The sequence below is a fragment of the Channa argus genome, chromosome 5 (genome assembly GCF_033026475.1).
Source record: "Channa argus isolate prfri chromosome 5, Channa argus male v1.0, whole genome shotgun sequence".
In the NCBI taxonomy this organism is placed as follows: domain Eukaryota; kingdom Metazoa; phylum Chordata; class Actinopteri; order Anabantiformes; family Channidae; genus Channa; species Channa argus.
In genome coordinates, this window is record NC_090201.1 from 642,245 (window position 1) to 657,269 (window position 15,025).

Below are 15,025 nucleotides of genomic sequence, written 5' to 3' on the forward strand. Positions count from 1 at the left end.
GGCAGGTGCAGGGCAAGTAGAAGCAGGTTCAGGTCCAGGGGGAACCACAACTTGGACAGGCGAGGGGATTTGGGCCCCCAGATGGCCCGAACGTCCCTTAGACTGGCCAGATGCATGATAGCAGCCCCCCATTTCCAGTAGCCAAGGCCGGGACAGAATAAGGTCTTCCATACGCTGAACAATGGCACAGCTGGTAGCAGGGTCATGGAGGGAGGCCTTCAGCTTGGCCTTGAGTACAGTCAGTAGTTTGTCAATAACCTCAAACTCCGCCCTCTCCCTAGCTTTCTGGGCTGACATAGCTGGAGTGCTAGATTCTGAGGTGGTGCTAGAGTGAGGTTCCTGGCTTGGGGTTTCGGAACAGCTGTCGTGCTGGGCCCTTCGTCGTCTTGCTGAGCGTCTACTGTGCATAGGGGGTCCAACAACCTGTGGCTCTGTGGCAAACTGGTCAGACTTGCTCAGGAGTGAGTGGGGGAGAGCGTCAACCGGATATGAAGCCAGCCCAGAAACAAGAGCTGACACCTCAGGTATAGATGGAGTCGACTCTACGGGAGCCAAAACAGGAACAGGTGGGCAGCAGACCGGCCTAGGGGCAGGCGGGGGGGAAGAAAAAAAAAGAAAAACCACTCACACGACTCTGGGTCCTAGTCTGGCCAGATCCTACTGTCACGGTTTTTGTTAGGGTTGGACCCAAGAGAGGAGACAGTGCGAGGGATGAACGGAAAGGGGCTTTATTTGACAGATATATAATCCAACCAAAATCGCTCCTAAAAAGGAGGCAACAAAAAACCCGGGCTATAGAGAGAACAGATACAGAAATAAAACCTAAATGAACATACGGGAGAAAACACTAAACTACCAAATAAGTAAGACACGGGTTAAAAGACAACTAAAGCAAGTAAACACAAGGGGAAGGCTAAGGAAAACTATCTTAACATAAATACTCTAAACTAGAAAACACCAAACTCTACTACCAAACAGGAGGAAGGGAAATAAACACCGGACAATTTTTCAATCAAAAGAAAGCTACCAGTTTAACTAACAAGACCCAACTAAACAGGTTTGGAAAACCAAGACACACACACACACTCTACGGAATAAGTGAACACGCAGACTAAGGTAACAGAGCAGGGGGGAGCACAAAAAACTAACACGGGAACTAAGGGGAGGCAGACACAAACAAACTGAACAAAAGCGTTAGCAAATAAAGAATAGAAAGGCAAACCTAAAACACAAAACCCGGGAGCAACAGGCAGAGAGAATGTCCAAGCAACAAGAGTCCATGAAACATACATACAGATGTGGGGTTTGTGAGAGTAATAACCATGACAATGACAGCGATAACAAGGTCAAGGATCTGGCAGGGGAGTGAGGGAAAGACTGAACTTAAGTAAAGGAGGGAACAGGTGCAAACAATGAGGGACAACGAGGGTAAAGCTGGGTAAAAGAACTGGGACAGGAAGTAAGGAGAAGGGGCCACAAAATAAAAGTCCAAAAACAGGAAGTGCAGAGAGATCCTGACAATTTGATCTGATACTATAGTGTTCTCCAGAGAACCGAAAAAAAAAACCAAAAATCAAAAACAGCAGAACAGATAAAAACTAGAATAGAATATAAGTAAAATACACAATAGAACAATGATAACCATAATAAAGATGTGTATTTAGGAATTGAAAGGACGCCTTCACTCATTTTGAACTTGCTTCTTTTGATTCTACTTTGGGTAGTACATGTACATAAATGGCATTAAATTTTCCTTTGAATTCCCTATATCACAATATCCCTCTACTTTTAGCTGAAAGACGCCTTCAGATGACACCACTTGGAGAAACGTCAGCTCAGATTATGTCATCTCGCGGCTCACACTATGGAGTTTTTAATCACGGTCAACCTGTTTTTCCAGAGCTCCTCCAGATGACATCCCCTGAACTCCCAATGATGAAAATCTCCACCTGAAAATGTTATTGGGAGTTTTTCAGATAGAAGCGGAGAAATATTTTAAAATTGGCAAGTCAAAGGGAATTTGACTTGCTGAAAAAAAAAAAAGGGAAAAGCCATAGAAAGCAAGCTGAAAATTGGCGAGTGACTTTATGAAAAAGAACAATTATGGCAACAGGGACAAAGAACCTGCATCAGCGTTCCTCCACAGAGCAGAGGTGGAGCAGCCTATTGCTGAAGGTGCTGCTCAGGGCATACTCTCCCCACCCCCACCTGTGAATTGCAGGTCTCTCTCCTGGGAGTAGGTTTGCTGTTCTGGTCTTACAACCACTGCAGTGTGTAAACAATGCAGTATTCATGTCTCCAAAACTCTCCAAAGAAATTGGGAGAAGAAACTCAGCCACACAAGACTTCTTCTCAGCCTTGAATACTTGGTCCATGTAAACAATTTCTCCATGTGGAACATTTCAGAAATATCTCCTGAAAGTTCTGCAGGGTTAGACCAAATTCCGCTCTGCTTGCCAGGGACAACTGGAAAAAGACTCACAGGGTCACTAATGTTGGGACAAAGATGTCAGGACGAGAGTTTGAAGTGGAACCTATTTTCACTGTGTGGTCCAGTCCAAGTCCTAAGCACTGTGTCATCTTCTCCGGGTGTCTTCTAGGCAGAGAGGATGGACAGTTTGCTTTTGGGATCTGGCAGGTTTGTTTATAGTTCACAGACCGGTTCTTTATGGGAGTATACATACATTTATGGAATTATTAAACACCCTCCATTCAGGGTGCAACTTTAACTTGGCTGTCTTGCTACTGCTGGAACCACAAGCCAGCTGTAGAAATGAACCAAATTTACATGGCTAAATTTACTTTTACAGTTTAAAAAGTTGACAGATAACAAATAAACTGTAGAAAATAATATAATAAAATAAATATATTTATAATATATATAAAATAAATAAATATATAAATAAATAAATATATTTATAAATATAATATATTTCTTCAAATATCTGACTACGTGGAGCAATCTCTTCGCAGACACTTGAACATTACACAACTGCACCTAAACATCTGAAAAGGGGAATGTTCCTGTTAGAATGGACACAGATCAGATTACCACCGAAAACTCTTCACTCACAGTGTATCCAGCTAGTGAAACTCACTGACTGCAATCCAATGATTGTATCATTATGTATTTGTAAAACTCTTATTTTACGGACTGTCTGATGTAAAAATTCACATAAAAGCATATCAAGGTAGAACAATATTACAAGCTTATCCCGACTGAAAAGCTTTTCATCACTAACTACACTTCCTGCATCAAACATATTGACACTAATAAATTATTCCCACATTTATTTGGCTACATGTCCAAACTACATCCTCATATGTACACTTACATGCCCGCTTTTATTATGAATTTAGTACAAAGGTAGTGTACTACTAATTGTCTTCATCATCTCGATGTTGATGTGCTGATGCGTGTTGGATGTGGTGCAAAGAGGCCCTCTGCTGGTTCAGCACTGCCACAAATATGCAGACTTTAAAAGTCACTTGTGACATAAATAACTACAGGGACGCAATGGAAAACACTTAAAATGACATATTTACATACATGCCATTTTGTTGTGACACCCCATATGCCCTAAATATTAATTCTACTATTATTACTCAGCAACCAACACACAAGATGTTGCCTGATATATTCTACACTTACGGTACATTGTTGTGTGAAAATATGGTAAAATTGATTTGTGCTGCATATTGTTAGTAGTTCCCTCCAGAAAGAAATACTGCAGCTGCTGAGTATGAACAATAACATTTTACAGGTATCCGTTTCAACGGCAACATTTCCAAGCAATGTTTATGAGAAGAAATGGCATCAGTAAACTGTCTGAATGTCCTTCGTGTAGATATGAAAATGTGAGAGATACATTGTAAAGCTGATATATTGTAAAGATGTTGAGAGAGATAGAATGAGAGTGTCCAATGATATTTCACTTACCGACCTAGATTGTGACTTGCAGCATGCGGCTGCAATCAGGAGGCAACTAACTACCTACTATGGTAGTTTAATAATCTGTTTCCAGATGGATGACAAATACAACATAAGAAAAAAATGAAATAATGACCAAACTGAATTTTGGAGATATGTGTCACCTCTTTGCCACTGTTATCATAACACACAATAAGGCAAAAATCTTTTGTCTTGTTCTATCTCTAGAGTTGCAGAGACTTGCAGCATCATGGTCAAAGAGCGCTGAAGGTGTTCGGTTGGCCGAGGACAGTTTGTGGTTTTTCTTAAATTTATCACCAGTCTGCAGTTACCGATTCTTTGCTGTAACTGATACTGAAGAAGCCAAGCAGAGCATGTCAAGACACCAGTGTGGTTTCTTAGCAACAGTACACAGCAGGGTATAGCTCCCCATCAATCCCTGTGCAAGAGTATATTAAAACAGACTCATATTATACATGATCATAGATGATCTGTGTACCGTTTGCTTGTCCCCACAATAAACTGCCCCTGACTGTGATGAAAGCACTGCATTCATACACATCCTTTATTATTGCTTTGTCAACTGACAATGATAGAACAAAACAATACTTAAAAGCCTCCTTCATGTGCTGAATGTGATAGTGCCCAAACCTCTGTAACCCTTCCATAAGCAATGCAGTAACTCCTCTCACACAAGATGTCCACAGCTGAAGCATATGAGCTTCTAGAAAACAATACTGCATTTCATCCTCAGCAGATGTTTTTGCTAGAGAGTTGCTTTGCGTCAGCAGTCTGTGTGGCTGTGGATGATTCAGGTGGAAAAGAGAAATGCCAACAGTCTGAAGCAGCAGGCAGAGGCCATGTAAGCCCCCACACTGTTAGCCAGCTGCACTATTGTGCCCAGGCATATTTCTAAAATAACCTGTAGGTGACACATTATTACAGTTTAAATTACCAATATGAATCATTTCAATGCATTTAAAGACTAAATTGCTAAGTGCATATACAATATAGTGATTACAACATGGTTTGGAAATATTAATTACTACAGACTGACTGGCCCTCAAGCAGCACTGCTTTAATACTACGCATGATTCCGTAGTGGAAATCACTGCATAGGCTCAGGTACAAAGTTTTGTTTCTGTATACAGTTTTTTTCCGATAAATAATCATAAATTATTCATCTGAATATTGATCTCATGTTGTGATCCCCCACCCTTACCTGTGAAATCAGGTAAGCATTCTCCAGTAAAGTCATATTAAGACACATTCCTTCGCTATCATTTCCAGCCTCAAGCAGAGGAATGCAAGACAGATGCTCTATGTGCAATGTCCCCTTGTCAGTGTGACCACAGGAGGAGACTGTGGGTGATGCTGGGCCATTGCTTACACTGGGTGAACTAGTTCTTGGGTTGGATTAAGTAAAAAAAAAAAAAAACTTAAGCAGAGTTGGAAGAGTAAAAAAATAAATAAAGTGTAATTTACCTTTAGAATAAACTCAGCATGAAAACTGACTAGAGGTGTGTTCAGTAGAGTTCGATGGATGGAAACACAGCAGTGTGAACGGCAGGACATGAAGGATAGAAAGTGAGTATCCTGTCAAGGCTGCAAGGACTGTGACAATCATCACGCTGTCTGAGACACTCATGGCTGCAGTGGTGAGCACCAGCTGAGCTCCACCACTAATGTGCACCACCCTGGCTCCCAGCAGAGCAACCCAGCACCACATTAGCGCAGAGCACAGCACAGACACCATGAACTGCAGGAGGAGATCAAGGCTGTCAACACGCACACCTGGAAAGACATAAAAAGGTCTGGATGAGACAAAATGATCCCACTGGGTGCATTAAGGCAAAATGATTACAGCCAAAGAAGGAATTACCTTCACCATAGTGTTTCTTTCCTGTGACTCCTCTGCACTTGACACTCCCTTGTACAATCCTTCCTCCATCAAGTCAACAAAGAAGAAAAGCCATCCAGGTACATATCTCCGCCACAAACAGTCTCCATATGACTGCTGACACCTGCACACATGCTGCATACACACCAGGTAACACTAACATACATGCTGATGCAACATAGAAGTTCTGAGGTGGTGGCAGGACCCAGTGAGGGCAGTATCTGCTATTCCAGCTGTTTTCCTCCTTCCCTTGGTAACAGGTCTGACAGCAGGGCAACCAGCAAAGTGAGACAGGCCTGAGAAGCCAACACAAAGCTTAGCTGACACCCGGCGAAGCCGTGAACTTGTGGTTAAGAACAACTACTTTATGTCAGCAACGTAGTTTTTTTCTTTGGTAACTCAAAATGTAGCTTATCTGATAATTTATACACAGACAATAACCATGCAAAATGATTTAACATGATAAGCATCAAACTTCAACTATTCACAATGCTCTTAACTAGACCCATTCAAAACAGATGTAGAATTACTGTAGCACTGACACAAAGTTGAAACCAAACAGAATAACTAAAAACAGACTAAAAGTGTCCCAAAACAGATATGAAATGACCGAAAACAATGACAAACAAAAGGTGGAGGGAGCTGCTTCCCCTGTCTGTCCTCAGGGGCCCATTGTCTTTAATTCGATACAAGACTGTATTAAATAATATACTGGAATCTGTTAAACCTTTGCTCCCAGACAATGCTGTTTTTTTCTCTTCAACAGTGTTGCCTCTAATTGGTGAGTGGAACACTCTTGATTCTTCTTCTTGAGCTTTAATTGCATATTTCCTCAGCACTGATCAGTCGTTTCTTATGTTTTATGGTTGTCCTCCAGACCTATTCACGTCTTAAACAACTACTTGATTTGCCCTAAGAACAATGTGAGGTGTACATGTGAGTAGGTAACTTGTGCAGCTTCCAGCCAGCGATGCTGCTAAATTTAATGTAAATAGACCACATAAATTTACATGTTAAAAAGTGAAAGCAATATATTTCCATAGGACTTTTCTGTTTTAATTCAGCTACAGTTCAGCCACTATTGTAAGAGTTTTAGATTATAAATGAGAAGTCTGCTTTTTTCTACCTCTAAGTGCAGAACTCACTTAAATCTCTTGAATATGGTGCATCCTTAAACACAAGCATAACTTTTCATCTGAAGTGCTTGAACCCCAACTTAGTTGCTCCCGGTGACTGTTGGCCAGCTGCATAGCAGCTCCCCCATCAGTGCATGAGTGTGTGTGTGATTGTGAGTGTGAATGGGTAAATAAGAAGCAGTGTAAAACGCTTTGAGTGCCAATAGGTAGAAAAGAGCTATATAAGTGCAGAACATTTACCAAGTAGCTAGGGGGTCCTGTTGGCTCAATGGTCAGAGCATTGGGTTGGGATGCAGAGGGCCCCGACCCCGCCACTTGTGGCCCCGCCCAGTCACCAAGCCCTACTACTGCACTGTCAATAGTTTAAATGCATAGGGAGCTTTTGAATATTACCTGTGATTTTGCTGAGGATACAGAGATTGGTAGCTTGTTTCAACATTTTGATGACTGAGTTGAAGATCTTTGCTTGGGATCTTTTGCTGTTTGCTGGCAGAGCACATTTGGCAAAGGGATCATAGGACTGGATGAGGACATTAGGGAGGGAATGTGTTGAGTTTAAAACTCTGTGTCATTCAGAGATCGGAACCTGATGTAGGCGGCAACTGGAAGCCAGTGCAGAGATCTAAATATTGCTGTGTCCTTTTTTGGCTGATCAAAAATGAGAGATGCTGCTACAGTTTGGATCATCTCTCGTGCGATGTGTTGTGGTGTGTTCAAGTGCCACTTTCCAGCCCAGAAAAAAGGCGAGGTCAGGCGAGGTCAGGCGACATCAGGCGACACAGCAATTGGTCTTAATTTGACTTTGGCTGTAGTCGATGCTTTAGACAGGTCAATAACAGCACACAGGAGGCTGCTGATAAAGAAGAAAGCAGCTAAAGTTAAACATTCCGCTTTTGTGTAAATGGACACTTACCAAGCACCATAGTCATGTAGCTTTCCTCTATGTCGGCCTGCAGCAGCAGAGGTGGGATGTAGACTGTTACTGTGGCCAATCACGCCTCCAGACCACACGATGCTCACCAGAAACAACGTCTTGTGATTGTTCAACTCCATGATCACTTTTCAATTTTTGCCTCCTTTTTCCTGTCCTTTGGTTTTTATTGATGAACAATAGGCTGAACAATCTGGACGTCATCTTCAGCCAGTGTGGGGGTCATCTTGCACAATTCAGGTACTAGTATCGGACCTAAGAGACAGAAAACTTAAGAAATAAACTACTCTTATCATTTTTCAGTACTTTTAAAGATGGAGATTGGCGACTTGAGAAATTGAATAATATGGCATAAGGAGCTATTTCTATTCCAACTCACGACTCTGAGAACCAACACTGACTCAATATAGTCTATAGTCTATCTGTGCCTATAACACTTTAACTGAATGTATCTGAACAAGATGTGAAATATGTATGACCTGTCTATAAACTAGTCTATAAGACAATTGTTGCCACCAAATGTTATGTTTGAGAAACAAAAGTCAACTTAGCGTTTCCTTACTTCACCCAAACCTCTGTCCAGCATTTTAAACCAGGAAAGAATTCTACACTAAGCCATAATAGTCATTTCCACCAAGTTATAACAGGTGATCTGAAAGGAAAAGGTGCGGTTAAAAATATAAAAATATGATCCATGTGCCTTTAAACAAACACCTTGTGTTAATGTTTTCTTAATTTTCCGTGCACATTTATAGATGAATTATCCTGAGGCAAGTTCTTCTCATTACTACTACCACTGTACTTTTTTCAGCCAAAAACAAATGTTCAGTGCCTTGACAACTTGAAATTTTCCTCATCTTGTCACGTTACAACCACAAATGTAAATGTATTTTATTGGGATTTTATGTGTTAGAGCAACACACAGTGGCACATAACTGTGCAGTGAAAGGAAAATGATAAATTGTTTTAAAAATTTTTACCGATAAATATCTGAAAAGTGTGACATGCATTTGTATTAAACCCCCTTTATTCTGATACCCTGAATAAAATCTAGTGGAACCGATTGTCTGGACTCCACCTGTGTGTAATTTAATCTCAGTATAAATGCTGTGCTGTTGTGTGAAGCCTTCAGAGGTTTTTTAGAGAACATTAGTGAACAAATCAGCTGTTCAGGTTATCAAAAATATCCGAAGTTTTAAACATCTCATCGAGCACTGTACAATCAATCATAATAGAAAGAGTGTGGCACAACTGCAAACACACCAAGACATGGCCGTCCGCCTAAACCAACAAGCCGGACAAGAAGAGCATTAATCAAAGAAGCAACCAAGAAGCCCATGGTAACTCTGGATGAGCTGCAGAGATCCACAGCTCAGGTAGGAGAATCCGTCCACAGGACAAATATTAGTTGTTGATTCCCCAAATCTGGCCTTTATGGAAGAGTGGCAAGAAGAAAGCCATTGTTGAAAGAAAGACATACAAAGTCCCAATTGCAGTTTGGGACAAGTCATGCGGGGGACACAGCAGACATGTGGAAGAAGGTGCTCTGGTAAGATGAGACCAAAATTGAACTTTTTTGACCTAAATGCAAAACGTTATGTGTGGCAGAAAGCAAACACTGCACATCCCCCTGAACACACCATCCTCACCGTGAAGCACTGTTGTGGCAGCATCGTGCCGTGGGGATGCTTTTGTTTAGCAGGGACAGGGAAGGTGGTCAGAGGTGGTGGGAGGATGGATGAAGCCAAATACAGGTCAATGTTAGAAGAAAACCTGCTAGAGTCTGTAAAAGACTTGAGACTGGTGGGGAGGTTCATCTTCCAAAGGACAATAACCCTAAACATGCAGCCCGAGCTACAATGGAATTGTTCGGATCGAAGCATATTCATGTGTTAGAAGGACCCAGTTAAGTCCAGACCTAAATCCATTTGACAATCTGGTGCAAGACTTGAAAATTCCTGTTCACAGATGCTCTCGATCCAATCTGACTGAGCTGGAGCCGTTTTGTAAAGAAGAATGGGGAAAACTTTCACTCTGCAGACGTGCAAAGCTAATGGAACATACCCCAGAAGACCGATGTAGTAGCCGCAAAAGGTGGTTTTACAAAGTATTGACTCAGGGGGGCTAAATACAAACGCACATAGTTTGGATTTCTCTTTCTAACCACAAATGACTTGATCCCTTTCTAGCAGTTGTTTAATTCTCAGAGACAGGAATGTTACCTTTTAGGCTTTAGACAAAAGCAGCAGGGATTTCAGGTGCGTTTAGAAGTGTGAACAATGTGCTTATCGCAAGATTTTACAATGTGTCACTGACAAGGAAAAGACAATATTATTCCTGAGAATGACAGGTTGTATTAATATTAGTCCATTTTCCATTGGCTACACCCAAACATTAAAAACATTTCTAAAACTAAAAGCACTTTGTTCCACATACTGAATGTTACTTCATATCACCACTCGAATAAGTTGCTAGTCTTGCTCATCTGACACCTTATTTGTCTAGTTCAGTTCCTCACTGAACAAGAACCTCGTGTTTCTATGAAACAGTGATATCTGAGTTCCATCTCTTTCTAATAAAAGTGATTAGAATTGGCAGCAGCAGCAGCAGCTGTGGATGCTGTGTTGACACTTACTTCCGTCTTCTTGTTGCCGCTGCTCTCTCTCTGTCTCCATCCTCTCCTCTTATCCTGTATTATTTGCGGTAATTCTGTCCAACCATCCGATCAACTTTTGTCTACTTAATGTTGCTGCCATTTCCTGCATGTATCTAATTATCATGCTCCAATTATTGCACACAAGTATCTTGTACGAGATAAAGTTGTTGGCCAGAGAAGTTCATAGAAGTAAGCGGTTAGGTTTTGTCTTTTTGTGGGTGGGGGAGGGGAGTGGAAATAGAACACAAAATGTATTATATTGGTAGTAAAAAACTACAGTAACCATGTTTGCGCTTTCCACACTTTCCAATCTGGGCGGATGAATAGAAAGCAGAATGACAACAGCAGTGTAAACTGGACTGAATTTGTTTGGGTAGAACAACAGAAGGTGATGAATTACTCACTTTCTTGTTCCAAGCATGTGGAGCATACTTTTTAATCTGAAATATTACTGGGCTTTGGACGAGGCTACATAATAAAGTGTTTTAAATACCAAACACTGACAAGTGCTGAAACACTGTAGATGCCCAAACAGTCACAGGCTGTAGAAAAGAAAACTCAGAGGGCACACACCTCTCTGCCTCCACACACACACAGTGTCACAAAATTCAGGATCATTTGGGTGCTGCAACCAACCCAGCTGTTGTTGGGCAAAGGGTGGGGTGCAGGACAGGTCATAGATACAAGACAACCAATCACACACATTTATACCTACAGGCAATTTTAGAGAATGAATTAACCTGTTTGAACTGTGGGAGGAAACTGGAGTAAGCAAGCACGGGGACAACATGAGAAGAACCAAAATATCTAGAGGTTCATTGTTTTTCATGTTGACAAGAAAGCGATGGTTTTGATTTTACAGATCCATGATTATGACCTTCTTAGTGATTTGTAGAAGTAGGAATTTGCTGTAAATGTATGGAGCTGGAAAAAACTGAGCAACCGTACAAGCAGAGTCTATGGAAAGAGACCCCAAAATTAGTGACTATAAATGTCCATTTTTTTTTTCTTTTTGTCCTTTCGGTTTATCCCGTGAGTTCAGTGTCGCCACAGCGGATCATTGTCCGCATGTTTATTTGGCACAGTTTTTACGCCGGATGCTCTTCCTGACGCAACCCTCCTCAATTTCTACCGGGCTTGGACTGGCACTGCACAGCTGGGGAGGGGAATGGGCTGTTAGGGGTTCAGTGTCTTGCCCAGAGACACTTCGACATATAGCCGGGACTGGGGATCAAACCAATGACTCTGCCTTTACCAACTGACCATACAGCATGTAATTTAAAAAAAACTGCAAATCACCTCTTTGAAGTAAAAAGCAATTTGAAGTGATACAGAAAACCGTTCTTTTGTCTGATTAAACCAAAATTGAGCTTTTTGATCAGCACACTAGACACTCGTGCTTTCTCACATCCCAGCTGTTGAAGCTTGTAACTCCTACAAGTTCATTTCAATATATTCTTGTGTGCAGAGTAGCATTCACATAAAAAAGAGGAATCAGTTATGGGACATTAAAAACTAAAAGACCCCAAATTAAGGAAATCACTTTTTTAATAGGGGGCATTATTATTATCATCTATAGCCAAAACAATGGGTTCATGCTCCAATAAGGAAAGAAAAAAGCTTCTTTTGATGTGAACGTACCTTTATTAGTATGGAGCAATGTGAAAGTTGCATCGTTGCATTAGTGGCCAATATAAGAAAAGATATTTGTTGTTGATATTTGTTAAATTGTGCAAATTTAACAGACATCATATAACATTATATTGTATTCATATCCAAAAGCACATAAACTCAAAATGTAAATAAAAGTTCAAGTACTCGACTACAGGGATAATTACCACTTCAAATTCTTTACCTAAGTATAACAAAATCCTGTGCACAGCTGTGTTCACCATCTTAGGTGCTCAACTGGAATAGGAAAATATTAAATATTTAAATGCAAAAATTCCAGTCCAATTAACAGGTGTACTTTTACAGTATTATCAAAATACAAAAACAGTGGCTGTGGCATTTGTTTCCAGTGCCATAATGCAAATGATTGACAACAGACAATGTCGGGGCTGCAAGGAATATGAGGTCATACAACCTAATTTACAGCCTAAGTGCTTGGATTATAGCAACTTACACTCACTGGCCATTTTATTTGGGACACCTGAAGAGGCTCATGCAGTCCAATGCAGTGTATATTTTCTCAGAAAGATGATGATTATACTATGTGTTTATCATTTAATGGCCTACAGTATGACTCCACTACCCATGATGACCTCAATAAAAATAATGTTTGTTGTAACATAGTTCTATTAGCATGAGTTCTCCGTGTTAACAAGAAATAGAGCCTAAAGTGGGGATGTAAACGAGTGTGTTGCTGCAGCTGAGACCACCTGTTGAATTTCTGTATGAGGTCCCCAAACTTTCCGATGGCCTGAAGAAACACAAATGTGTGCGCTCACTCATGTAAAATACACTAAACACCATTTACCTGCAGCTGAAACTTGTCTTTTTTACCCTTTGAAAGGTCAAACAGTGGCCCCTAAACAATGGTGTGCTGCCAGCCCAAAGCTTGGTTCTGCTCAGCGCCAGTGCTCCAGTTTTGGGGAAGACATGCATCAGGAAATGGAAGTCTAAAGAGCAGGATTAGGTCCATGATCCACATATGGATCTCCTTCACAGCCAAATGGAGGAAATGCTTTGGACCTTAGCTCATCTTTTGATCTCACGTGCCAAGCACCGCCTGGTAGAAGTTTACATACTGTTGGTGTGTGTCTCACTGCCGCAGGACCTTTTTTGTAAGACTGGCAGCTCTGGGGAGGCAGGTGCGTATGATTAGGACGATAACGTCTACACATGGACACACATGGACACATCATCCTTGGGCCAATGATTGTTCTGTTAAGGCTTTGCTTTTATGGGCAGCAGCTGATGTTGCCATCAGTGCTCCTCCTCCACGGACCTCACCTTGGTTTTGGACTGGGTCCAAAAACCAGATACTGACCCCGCTGTTGTTGCTTTTGTCTTTACCATTTTTGGGTATTAATGAATTACTAACCCACGTAATTATTTCCAGAAACATTGTATAAAATGTCAATAAAAGGAGAACGCAATAAATTGTAAATATTTATATTGTAGATAATAAAATATATGAAATGTTAAAACTGAGGAATAACCATTTACTCATGTTGAATTTACTGTCACAACACATTAAAAATCGATGGGAAGAGGTTCATCACTCTGTGAAGAGAGTTTTTAATGTTTCTCAGCGTAAAATTACAAGGAAATTGTGATGGTCGGAGAATCCACGGGACAAAGCTTAAAACCAGTACTGATTGGCCAGATGATTCAACTCCACTATGCAAAGAAAGAAACATACAGTTGGACAGCAACAGATTTTTAATGCAAAATTAGCTTGTACAAATGTTCCTTTATCAGAAATGATTGCAAATGAATTTTCATTAATTTATGAAGGGTGATGCAAACGTTTGGACCCCCTTACATTGGGGATGCAAACTTAACCTTAAAGCTAATATTCTGATAATGCATATTCCGCTAGTACACGTTCTTTCCTCATCACAAGTAACAAAATGGTGAATATGTGTATGAAGAAGAAAAATAAAAATCAAAAATTTGCATCCCTCTCAATGAATAATTAAAAATTAACTCATAATAAAGGAACACGTGTACCAGCTAAATGTGCGTAAAAAATTATTCTGATATAAATCCTTTATTCTTTTCCATTTTTACACTTTCTGCCATTTCAAAATAAGGGGATGCAAACTTTTGCACAGAACTGTACATAAACAAGATCAAGAAACATTACTGCTTTTGCTGAGGCAAAGATTATTGAAAATTAACTGAGGTGAAATGGAAAACTGTTGTGTGGTCTGACAAGTCAAAATGTGAAAATCTTTATGGAAACCATAAGGACGTTGTGTCCTCCATGCTACAGAGGGAATGAACCATCTGACAGTTCAGAAGTCAGCATCCGTGATGTGATTACAAATTACACAGGGGTGAAGGTACCAGTCATGCTACTCAGGTTTTGGAGCAACATATGCTGCTTGTTTACTTCAGCAACACAATGCCAAACCACATTATGGCTCAGTAGGAAAATAATTCAGGTGAAAAACCTGCAGTTCAGACCCGTCACCAGTTGAAAATATTTAAAGCATCGGTTCAGCTTTTACGTAGTCTGCTGTAATTTTCTAATTATTTCTGTATTTTGAGAATATGCTTCATCTTCTTTATCATTGTTTTTAATCAGCTTCCTATACATATAGAAAGTGCTCACTAGACATAACCTTGTACAAAAGGTGATATATATATATATATATATATATATATATATATATATATATATATATATATATATATATATATATATATATATATATATAAATATATATATAATTTTTTTTTTACTTTTATCAATTTCTGTTTCAAGAATGTTTTCTTAGTACCATTTATTACAAAAAAT

The 15,025-nt window shown here is 40.3% G+C and overlaps 1 protein-coding gene across 1 annotated transcript; it reads right to left on the reverse strand.

Annotated features, from left to right (window-relative positions):
* Positions 1-4,715: 4,715 nt before the first annotated feature.
* On the reverse strand, positions 4,716-10,573 carry slc45a3 (solute carrier family 45 member 3). Its single transcript, XM_067504198.1, is given in 9 exon segments — positions 4,716-4,853; positions 5,154-5,293; positions 5,447-5,725; positions 5,814-5,831; positions 5,834-5,901; positions 5,903-6,081; positions 6,083-6,174; positions 7,881-7,982; positions 10,534-10,573. Coding segments are annotated over 9 exon segments (1,056 nt in total).
* Between the last annotated feature and the right edge of the window lie 4,452 nt (positions 10,574-15,025).